The following is a 12,538-nucleotide window of genomic DNA, read 5'->3' as shown; positions in this document are numbered from 1 at the left end:
CAGCCGGTCCTTCACAACGAAGGAATGGCCCGCTGCCTCTACTCTGATACTAATGTCTTATATAATAGATCAAGAACGCCCTGTTGAATTATCTCCGCTTAAAATCTCTTTGTCCTTTTGACATTTGACATCTGTTGTGCAGACGCTTTCTATACGCTTTTGCCCATTAGGAGTTCTTCAGAAAGTTAAGGTTACTTGTCCGAGAACAACGGGACGGCCTTTGGGGAGTTTCACCACGTTTTAGAAGTTTAAGTGCTTCAACTGAAAAGTTTCGAGGTCACTTTCACCACGGGTTTCATAGCTTAGGCAATGGGGTGATAATAAAAATGTTAACACAAATAATGTGACGCTGATAGAATATTTAGTTTATTATGTTCTATATACATATAATACACCTACAACACGCAGGGGGAGCAGGCGTAGTAACTGACCTATGCCTGGGAAACACCCGGCCGCAGCAAACCAGTGCATGCGTACATTTCACTTTATAACTGACAATTTCTACTCTAAAAAATCAATAAGATATGTATTATGTTTTAATGTCATTGTAGGATTCTATCGACCTCTTCGAACTATACAGGCTGGTATCTCTAATAATATGTAAAAGTCAGTCATATCAGGACACTAATAGAAAGTTAAATGTATGAAAAATATAGAATAATAAAATTATTTATAGTTACTTTCAACGACTTCTGTACTTTATAAACTTTGGACCAGAGTCGGTTTATATAAGACTAGTAGAACAAATAATTTCTCAATTCGACTCTTATTTTTGTGTATTCTGTTACCTGACCTTTCACCAGTATTGAACTTATTTTGATATATTGGCTTATTTTTGTAGTATGTTTGATTTTTTTTCTCACCTGCGTCTACAAGTTTTGCAACGTTTGCTTAAATGGTAAAGGTAGAGTTAACATAAAATGGTTTAAAAAATCATAAGGGCTCCTATAGATACACATTTTCGTTTAGATACTTGATTAATTTGAATACAAATAAACATTACTATGAAATTGAATTAATTAATGTATTGTTAAAAATATGCTTTGAATCGAGTGAAACAATGAAGAGAAAAATCCTTTTGTTTAGCATTTCAATTCAGACTGGGTAAAATGAAAAATACACTCATAGCGAGGGCACGACGGACGCTGAAATTGAAAAGTGTGCAACTTTATGTTTTATTGTCTTGCAACCAGCCATAGTACCACCAGGGGACTGAAAATAAAACCGCTACAGCGCTTTTAATACTCACAATGTATATCTCTATAAATTGCATACAATGTGGCTGGCTTATATTTGCGCTATACCAACTAGTGGCAACTGATATTACAAGCTCAGCAATACCGCATTCTATTAAGCTTTTAAAAGACATTTTACTTGGTAATAAATGTTCGCAAGGTCAATAGGGCCTTTTAATATTGCATTTTATGGACGTCCCTGTCGTTGGGTAAGTCGCCCTTTTCCTCCGCATAAAAGTTCGATATCTGAATTACGTGCCCAAGTGGTGTGGGTTTCGGGCCGTAGGACATTTACCGATGGTGATACGTCTAAATTTGCTGACGTATAATTACGCCGGACCAACGTCAAGTAGCGGAAATTAATACCTGACAGGTGGCGCGCCCGACGCCCCGGAAACGTATTCGCCATCTACCTACTTCCGCTCCCTTCGTTATTTTCACTTCGATTGATAATAATCATATAGAACAAAATTTGTAAACACTGCTGATAACTTTATCAGCAGAAAAGAATAGAATAGAATAGAAAATTCATTTGTTTCTCCGGAAACGGTGTATAGAATTAAACTCAGAGAAACAAACGCAGTTTTTTATATAAAATATTTGTAGATAGAACTACAATAAAGAAGTATTACGCAATAATAATAATTCTAATAAAGAAGTATTACAATAAAAATATAAAATTTTTATATTAAGAAATAGTATAGAACGTTGAATGTGTGATGATCTGGTATTAATTGTAATCTACTTTAAAGAGCTGGGCTTCACATGTATGTGGTCACATGTATATATTTTAATCACGTATCTCTGCACAAAATAAAATTTAAATTACTTATTTAAGCCCGTCATACTCGTAGATATATATACTTATTCTTATACAATGTCCCTTATTACAGTTTCCTCTAATCTCAACAGAAGTTTCAAATCTCCTCGTCTAAACATGCTTTATCGTGAAGTTCTTTCGTTCACGTCTTACTCTCCAGTGGGAAGAAGCCCACTGATTTCTATCAAACCTCTCTTCTTTAAGTAACCTTAAGTACGAATAAATAACGATTTTTAAGTCACAAAAATCAAATATGTCAAAAAATATGTTCTGACGGAATATAATTTTATTCCTGTTCTATTCGAATAATGACAGAATTAAATTAAACCTGTTTTACACTTCTTTAAAAGGGATATAATAATTATTAGATAGAACAATTATGTTATCAAAATATTATTTTAGCTTTAAAACAACTTATTTTAACAACATACTTAATGTTGTTGTTAATATCCTTATTTTGGGTCTTAAAAGATAAAAAATAATAAACCGAGGCGTAAAATTGTGAGTGCTGTCTAATTACATCTTACAATATATTTTTCCTCTAGAAACCGACTAAGTTTCTTTTCCTCTTTACGCTATCATTTCTTTTATCAGTTTTTGTTATTGGTAAACTCGTATATTTCGCGTGACGGCCTGTCCTTCTTAAATGGGATCCATCATTACCTATATGCGCACAGTACCTAATATATAAAGTAGAGTTGAACTGCGTGCGGCACAGCCAGCGCAGCTGTAATTTATAGTATCGATTTTCTGAACAAATGCATGGATGCGTTGCAGAAATTGTGCGCGATATTTCCTTGATAGACATTTAGGTTTGTGACTTTTGTATAAAAGAATTTTAAATGGGCTTACCTACCCATATAATTGAAATCCCTAAGGTGTGGATAATTTGAGGTTCAGATTTTTCCACATTGCTATTACTTTTCGGACAAAGGATTTAATGGACCCCACATAATACGTCCAAAGCCCCTTTCTGGTTGTAATGCGGCTTTCTATTCCTCCATGGTGAGGTAATAAATTTCGCGCGTGTTCCAGAAGGCGAGACTTGCGGATTTAGTTCGCGGGAATAACGGCCACTTCAGGGCCCTCTAGTAATAAAACATTTACGTCTATCATTTATTTATATTCGAATGTTATGACATTATCATAATGCAAATGCAATAAAACGGCACAGAATATATTCACTGGCAATAAAATATTCTCTAGACATTGTAATGCAAACGATATAACCAAGTTGCATTTTTATAATATTTGCCATCCTTTGGAAATGATACATATAGATTTACATTGTATTGCATCTTATCACAATGTCTTTAAATTACCTTTTAATTGTATCTTAAGTAACGTATAGATAGGTAAGCGCTTCGAGTCACCCTTACAGATAAGGAAGTCTGCCAATATTCAATATTACATTAGGGGTGGGCCTATCAGCGAGACACTCGGCCGTCCGCCCTATCAAACATATGCCTAACATAAAGATTACGGTACTGAACTTTTAGTTGACGCAAACTCTGTTACGTACAACGTCTGCCTAACAATCGCCACGTAATGTAAACGTAGCGCCAGTATACTCTGATTATGATATTTTGGAATTGCTTATATGTTGACGAAGTGACAGCCTGCATCGAGATATAGTTTAGGGAAAGGCTGTCAATGTACCCGTTGTGGAAGGTTACGAGCGGACGGGCGCGGCGGCGGTGGCACCAGCGGAGGGTGCCATGCGCGGCGGGCTGCGCGCGACGGCCGCGGCGGCGGCGGCGCTGGCGTCGTGACGCAGTGTGACGTCAGTGCGCCGTCGGCTCAATACGCGCGGACCCCGCCGTCAGTCGCCGCCCGACACTGGCCGCCGAGCGTCGCGCCCTTAGCGCCTTTGCCACCCGCGCTCTTTCTCATACCGGGTTTTAGTTTCGTACCACGATGACATAGCCCCAGTGCCGTGACACGAGACTACGTGAAAGCGCACACAATTTTAAGTTTTTTCGTTAGAACGAGGAAACCGTAAAAGGTCCCCCGTTGTTACAGAACTAGCGACGAACCACCCCACTCCGTTGAGGGACAGAGGCGAGACCAAGAGGCGGCTACCTCCTTTTTATCCGCCTTTTTCATAAAGACTAGCGAAAATGGGCGAGGTGAGTGCAGTGCTTGCTGTAGTGCCTTACCTTAGCCTTTCCAGTAGCAAATCTTTGCGGGACAGTGCTTTCGTGAAGGTGAAGTGCATGTCGGGTATAGTGAGTGCGGAAGGTAATGATGAAGGAGTCTCCAACAGCCGAGCAGTGATCGTCTGCTTGTGAAAAGTGCTTGCTTTCTCCAGGGCACGTCCCCTATGTCGTCTCACACCAGAATTTGCACGTTCATCCTCTTTGTTCTGCTGTCACTACAAATGTATAGAAGTAGAATGCGCACAAAGAAATCAGACCGAGAACATTCTTTTTTTTTTCATTTTATATTAAGAAGAATTGAAAGTCTATAAGGTTAAAATGTTTAATTTTCGCACTCATTACCTGTGATATATTTTCATCTTATTTGTTCATTTTAATGTAGTAGTTTAATCTAGTATTATATGGATTATACAATTTGATAGATAGGAAAATAACTAGGAAGTAATGTCAGGAGACGGCGCCGGCTGGGTTGCGTAACTGTGCGGTATCGATCTGTGCGGGGAGCGAGACACTCCGCTTGGTCTTTCATGTGACAGTGCAGGATCAGTTCCTTTGAGTAATTGAATTGAAATAGCATTAAAAATTGCTAACAAATACTGTTAATCGATATAGATTTAATCTAGCGTATATGAAACTATAATTGGATATCAATTTTAGCCATCTACTTTTTTATATATGATTTTTTTTGTGAGAGAGATTTTAATAATTTTTCTTGCAGTTTGCGATATGGCTTTAGCTATTTGTACGTGCCTTTAAATGAATTAAAATTATTTTAATTAATTATGTAATTTATAAATTAATATTTTATTCTAATATAATAGAACAAAGAGATGTCGGTCGTAGCCCAGTGATTCCTTTAGATCGAAAGGTCGTGAGTTCAAATATAGCCGACAAGCTTTGTGTTAGTTTATATTTAGAATTGACTCTGCGGTGATGAAAACACCGCTAACAAACCATCCAACTAATAAGAGAAACTGCGGTAGTCTGGTTTCCTGCTATATTAGAATTGAATACACCGAGCGAAATGTGGGTATGTCAATTGCTGCTGTTATAACGACATAGACAGTCGAAACAACCTCTGGCTACCTAATCGAGAATTAAGTGTAGTCGTGAATGTATATTATTATCATAAATGATTAAACAATTTATTTTAATAAAATGATCTTTCATCCATAACCGAACTGAACTTTATGGCAACATGGTTAAAAACGGGCGGGTACGGACATAACAATTTTTTTATATAAAGTTCAAACTTGCACATTTGATTCAAACCTAAGCGGTAATTATTTAAGACATTCATTATATCAACGTTTATTTGTTACCTCTTAATACTACAAATTTTAAAACTAGGTCATTTATGTCCACTCACCTTTTGGTCAGAAATAAAAAAAATTATAATAGTTTTGATTTTATTTCCAAATTTATGTACTAAAATTTCATAAAAAGAAAGAAAATATGTTTATGCAATACTGTGTGTATTACAACAGTAAAGAAATACTTAAATTATAACATATTAACGAATATCTGACAATAACCGACAAACGGACAAAATATGATACCGTGAAATTTTATAAAATATTTTTCTTTCTTTCTTTCGTTCTTTCTTTCTGAAATGGGTATGATAGATATATTAGGGTAGATATATTACAAGAGCAGATATTTCTTACAATTATTTAAAGTCTGCGCAGTTAATGAATTCTTTATAGACAGAGGGATATGGTATCCGTTTATTTTATTTTTTTATTACATAATAGTTTATTATATTACCCATTGTAGTCTTTGACCTGCTTCTTACTAGGTGTTCTGAAGGAAGTAGGTAACAGGTTGTCGCGGGAGCGAACCGTGGTTCGGACACGAGAACTATAAGAGCACCGAAGGTTTATTAGAAAATTGCTTCGTCATTATGTCATTTAAATCGCATAGAGTACTGTCGCTCTATTGGAGTATTTCCTTTATCCTTTATGACGACAGTACGCATCAATTAGGATGCTAGACGGTCCTTGGGGGATATTTCTAAGGTACATAATTATCTAATTTACGACATCGCTAAGCTACATCTTACATATTTTATTTATTGTACACCATTTCAAGCACATATCCAAGTATATTATGTTCGTAGCACTTTATGACAGCAATACATTTAATTAATTGACGCCAATATTTCATAATTGGTTACATCAGGAACAATTAGATGTATATAAATATTTCCTTTATCCTTTTTGACACCAGCACCTATACCTATTTAATATAAAACTTACCTATAGTTTATATATTAACTCTTTGTATTATTAATTAGTTACATAGCTTTTTACATATTTTTTACCAGCGGTCTACTACAGAACCTTTTGAGTAGAAGAAATCGTAAAGAATATTGGATAGTCCTGCAATTACCATCCTCGTCTTGAACAATAAAGTAAACTTATTTGTTACTCCAATCACATTAAAAAGTATTACATACATAATTACATAAGTAAATTGCAATTATAGAATGCCATCCAAGATGATATTGCTTATGATATAAATTGAAATATGTATAATAATTTATAAAAAACAATAATTAACAGAATATTTACATCTTTTAATTCATTGCTAAATAACTAGCAATATCTTTTATATATAATTTAATATGCTCAATATGGATTATATAACAGACTTTAATCTCATACATATTTTAATTTCTCAGATCGCAAGTACTGCAGATACGAGTTTAGGCTACAGTAAAAAAAAAAAGAAAATTTATGTTAAATCGTTTTATACTTGGTAACCCTAATCTTGAGTCTGTCATGGAATATTTCATCATAACGACATCATTGTAGTAGTTTTTACATAGATATGTAATTGAAACAATTAAACTGTTTAGGGCGGCTTTAAATTTTCAATTCTTCGATTGTAATTAAAATTTTACTTCCTCTAGAAATTATCTTTATTTAAATAAACGAAATTTAAATATATTTTTGTTTAATACAGATATATAAATGTAAAATTCTTTTGGTTATTTAACGTTTTAATAATATTTATTACTATATATTTTGTGTCGAAATCTTAAGCGTAATCGCCTCTTATCACATCACGGAGATGAATAAGAGTAGTGACACGTATTATAATATCTTATGACATACAGACAATTATGCAAGCATTCATTATAATAAAAATCGAAAATTCGGTTCTAAAATTTTCTTAATGATTATGAAACTAGTTGAATTCTGAAATTAGTGTCTTTATGCACTATTTTTATCCCGGTTAACAAAAAATATATAATAAATTACAACAGTAATGAAACAGTCAATATCTAATAGTAAATAATTATTTTATTATAAAACTTTAGCAAACTTTTAGCATTGTGAGCAAAAGAAGTATCCCAGGACTCGACTCAAAACACGCCTATAATTATTTCATTCATTCATTCCTTCATTTACTACGATAGTATCCACTAAATTTCGGTGATAACTAGTTTCGTCAACAATGTCAATGAAACTTTAGCCTTCTCTTGACTTGTATATACAGATATATTTAGAGTTATTGACTAGAGACTAGAGTTGATTGGCTGACATTTTAATAAACGACACATTTAGTATATGCAATTTTTACAATTGGCTCTCTCCTGAATTATTGATATGGAGTATTCGGGGGAATAGTCATCTTCATCAAAACGGTGTTTGACATTTTAATATTTGACATTGATTTACATAGTATTACAGTAATAAATCACACATAGCTCTTTGTTAAAAAATTAAATCGAATCCTAATTTTTATTATTAATATTATATTTTATGTCCTTGTGTTTGCATATTCAGCATGCTATATCTAGTACAAAAACAAAATGACCCCACTTCTCTTTACGATTTGGTTGCAAATACGACTATAAAAGAGACAGGCATCTCCTTTTGACATATTTTCCGTGACTGGAGACCTGTTTCATTTTGAATTGTCACTAAAGCCCACCTCGCCCCTCGCAAACTGTTCATGTTTGAGTTCAGACGGAACTGGTTTCGATTTTTCATCAGATATTCCGGTTTAACCTTTATAGAGATTATAAATGCGGTCTCCAGGGCCTGGGGGTGGTAAGTGGCAACCTTGTCTTTAGCTATTTATGTCGAAGGTACCGAGTGGGGGATGGTCCCCAGTGCGCATGCCCGGCGCGCCGCCGCTTATGTAACACGACGGACCACGCCGCCGCACGTCTGTCTCTCCAGTTAACACGATCTTATCCACCGCCCTCTGTCATATGAATATTGCATCACCTCCGCCTTCCACATTCGGAGGCCGGCTTAGAGCCCCTTAATTAAGTTTCATACAGATTAGATCGTGCCCTTGTTCGTAAATAGCCGAAATCTATTATCTAACTCGTCGTGTATAATTTATAAGCTTTTGACTTTGGCATCATTTAACCGCAATCATTTTGATGGTAAATTTTCCACCGAACGCCACACTTATTCGTGTGATGTCCTTGGATGGAATTCAGGGCGCGGTCTAATGATGCCTGTATGAAAACGTTGATCAATTATCGACGGCGACGACTGACTTGTTCGCAGCAGCGTGGACGCATTTAGACGTAACGACATTGCGCCCTTATTGCACACAATGCGAACGTTACAAATACAACACACGCCGAGTCCATGTTCAGTTCCGGGCGATACGTAAATATAGCCACAAATCACCCTCGGGACAGGTGCAAATTTAATATTCGCAGAGATGATGTCGTTTCTGGAACATTCCTTTTCATACCTAATTAGCATTTCCGCACAAAATGGTTTACCATCTCATGTTTATATATTAGTAACTTTTACCCGTGACTTTAATCTTTGCGGATAGATAAAATGTCTCCGTTGAATATACCAGAATTTAGGATCTGATGTATTTTTTTAAAAGTAAATATTTAAAATATTGTAAATTGAATACGACAAATGCAGACACATATAAAACAGTACAGCTAAAAAATAAGCTTCCAGAACTAAATAGAACAAATTATATATTAATTTATGTACTGTAGATATAAGTACATTAAAATACCTGATATTATGAATCCAAAATTTAAGACTTCTCTATCTAAAGAATAGAATAAATCTACAAGGAAGCCAAAAAATTTTTATTTTATTTTTAGAACATAAACTTTACGTACGTTTAGTGATAATATAGTAGGTATAATTTATCTCTCTGTTAATCATATATTAATTAATATATAAATGTTCTAAACTACAACATTGTCCTACATGTACTGGGTGAAGTAATTAAACACTAAATATATACAATAATAAATAAGGACAAGCTACTTATTTTACCTAATAATTATATAATTTATACAATTGTAATTTAATATTTTGAGAGTTCATGTCATGTTTCTACAGGAAATTTATAATTTCCTACCCAACAAAATATACAGTTCACTGAATTCGAAAACGTCAGTGTAATTTCCACAGAATCATTCTTAATTGAGAATGCCTCTGGCTAGCCTATATAGGATAAAACATTCAAGTAGAATACGTTTTTTATCTTCAACAGGTTCAATTTTAGGAAATACTACTTACATTTAACTATATAAATAAAGAAACATTCGTATAAGTATCGATGTTTGCATTGCCCTTGCCACCGCTCTTGAGTTTGTATGCGTAACGAAACCGTATGTATCAATTGAGTGTCATCGAGCAGTGGTCCCCAGGGTATACCTACGCCCGTCAAGGTTATAACCGCGTGTTCTATTGTTGTATGCTAGCCATACAATCCCCTTCACAGTCTCCTATACATTTATTTTATAGACCTATTATGTAATTTACTCTTTACAGTCGATTTAGCTAATGTTGCAGTAGTTTTGTACTTCCTCTTTTATCACGTCGTAATTGTTTTTATTTTTTGCAATAATTTCTAAATTATTTATTGTTGAATGCAATTATTATATAAGTTTCGAAACACTTCCTTTTTTGCATCGATATAGCATGATTTTAATCTTTTACTTATATTTTATACTATACATCATTATCTTGATTTCATTCATTATCTGCAACTCTTTTTTTTATAAATCGTGCTGTATCGTTATTTGTCACCATCTGCCATAATTCATAATGCATGACCCATAGGGTCCCTAGTAGAATGTGTCTAGCTCCTAGTTGTGTTTGCAGCATGGCCGTACCGACTCGTACCGCGTCGCAACCATCGGCCCCATTAAGGACGATAATAGAACCGCTGACGGACAGTACAAGGTTTATATTTACATTACCATCTTTCATTTGATGTTTCAAAGTGAAGATTGACGCCAGCACTCAGTGTATAAAGCGCGGCAATCAATCGTCGCTTGATATTGCATGTTTTTTTACCTCATACTATTATTTTAAAGTTTGCTATAACTTTGTTTATATTTTCCTTTCTTGATTAAACATAACGAACATTAAAATGTTAAAATACTTATGATGTGAAATTTTTGGTGGTGGAAAATAAATTATTAGTTTTAATATATTTATACGTTATTTTTAATGTGTTTACAGACACGCCGAAAACCCCCCGCGAAAAAACGGAAAACAGGAGATTTAGATGATCTGAAACAGGAGTTGGACATTGACTACCACAAAGTAACACCCGAGGAACTATACCAAAGATTTCAGACACATCCCGAAAATGTAAGTAACTCACTTTTACCTAACTTCATTAACACATTAGTCAAGATTCTATCATCTTATTGTAATGTATTGGAAATAAAGTTCTTTCTTTCTATTCCTGTTGTAACAATATCAAATACGTATCTTACTAAAATTTGAGTATTCCTGACTCTGTAATGTAATTGGCTGTAATGTTTCAGGCTATATGACGATTAAAAAAAGGTTGAATAGTTTCTTTTATTGTAATAGTTTTCTTTCACTGTCGTACCACCCGAGGCAACGATAGAATTCAATCTTATCAAGTCAAATTGTGTTGAAAGATTCTTTAGCCTATTCTATGCTTCATAAATTTTATAATATTCCATTTCATTACAATATTCATTTTAATCTTCCATAATAATAAGAAGGATATTACGATGTACAATCTTTGTATTTCAGGGCCTTAGTCACGCAAAAGCGAAAGAAAACCTCGAAAGGGACGGTCCAAATGCGCTTACACCACCAAAACAGACACCCGAATGGGTGAAGTTTTGTAAAAATCTGTTCGGCGGTTTCGCGTTATTACTTTGGATTGGTGCTATTCTATGCTTTATTGCCTACGGAATTCAGGTCAGTATTATGCTATAATTAAATAACAGTAACATGACTAATTTTAATAGATGTTATACTTACGAATATTGGATGAACCTGGTAAATGTGTGAATCAAACAGGCATAACTGTATACAATGCTTGGGATTTGTTGTATTACAAGCTATTTAAGTTGCTGAAGAAAGTTTAATTTAATGAATACGTACACAGCAGTTTACCAATTACGGCTAACCATTGTAGCTTATTTTTTTTATATGTGCCTATAGGGTCCTAAAAAGCAGTTTTAATAAAATAGACCCAATATAGGACCAATGACACAAAACCCTCGAAAAATATAAATAGTTTACTTCGATATCACATTATTTGAGGACGAAAAGAGACTACTTCCTTCCTTTTCATTTGTTTATTTGTAACTAAAGTGTTGTCTACTTAATCTATTTAACTGCTTTTAAAACATGTGTACCAGTTGATTTGCTTCAAAACTGAAGGAGCCATACGAACTGGACAATAGGGAAGTGATAGTGATATTAAAATGCATGTATTTAATTCATAGGTCACAAATACGATATTCTAGCATCAATGTATATATCTAAAACTATATTCATAAAGAATGTGATTACAGGCTAGTACCGTAGAGGAACCAGCGGACGACAACTTGTACCTCGGCATTGTATTGGCGGCTGTAGTAATTGTGACGGGCATCTTCTCATACTACCAAGAAAGCAAGTCATCAAAGATCATGGAATCGTTCAAGAACATGGTGCCACAGTTCGCTACTGTCATACGTGAAGGCGAGAAGTTGACGCTGCGTGCTGAAGATCTTGTGCTTGGTGATATTGTTGAGGTAATTACCAACAACAAAAAAAATTGAGTTTCTCAATTTGAAAAACTATACCATCTACCATTTTGACTATACTCTTTTATTGAAGTAAAGGAAGGAAGAATTTGTAGAAAGGGAAATCCGACATTTTTATTATATTACTTTTTATTATATAAAAGCATTCTTGTGAGTTCATATTTCTGATCCACTTTCAGATAATGGATTACACCATTAACAAACCTAGAATAATATTATAGATATATATTTAAATAAATTCAGCAACTACACTCTGCGACTCTATTTATATTCATTCATGACTATACAAATA

At 34.3% G+C, this 12,538-nt stretch overlaps 1 protein-coding gene across 9 annotated transcripts in view; it reads left to right on the top strand.

Moving 5' to 3' along the window:
- Positions 1–12,538, top strand: part of LOC131847731 (sodium/potassium-transporting ATPase subunit alpha) — a 55,611-nt gene that overhangs the window by 28,956 nt on the left and 14,117 nt on the right. For 3 of the 9 annotated variants that reach the window (XM_059197370.1, XM_059197368.1, XM_059197371.1), the window contains exons 2-5: positions 10,328–10,408; positions 10,691–10,822; positions 11,240–11,410; positions 12,013–12,234. In XM_059197370.1, the coding sequence (XP_059053353.1) occupies positions 10,328–10,408; positions 10,691–10,822; positions 11,240–11,410; positions 12,013–12,234 (606 nt within the window). Of the gene's footprint in view, positions 1–3,865; positions 4,185–10,327; positions 10,409–10,690; positions 10,823–11,239; positions 11,411–12,012; positions 12,235–12,538 lie in introns of those variants that run through there. The other 6 variants (XM_059197376.1, XM_059197375.1, XM_059197377.1 and 3 more) reach the window with 3 other exon arrangements.

This window comes from Achroia grisella, unplaced genomic scaffold (genome assembly GCF_030625045.1).
Source record: "Achroia grisella isolate CSIRO2021 unplaced genomic scaffold, CSIRO_AGI_Agris_v1 utg540, whole genome shotgun sequence".
Taxonomy (NCBI): Eukaryota; Metazoa; Arthropoda; class Insecta; order Lepidoptera; family Pyralidae; genus Achroia; species Achroia grisella.
The sequence above is the reverse complement of the archived record's forward strand: the minus strand, read 5'-3'. Positions and strand labels throughout refer to the sequence as shown.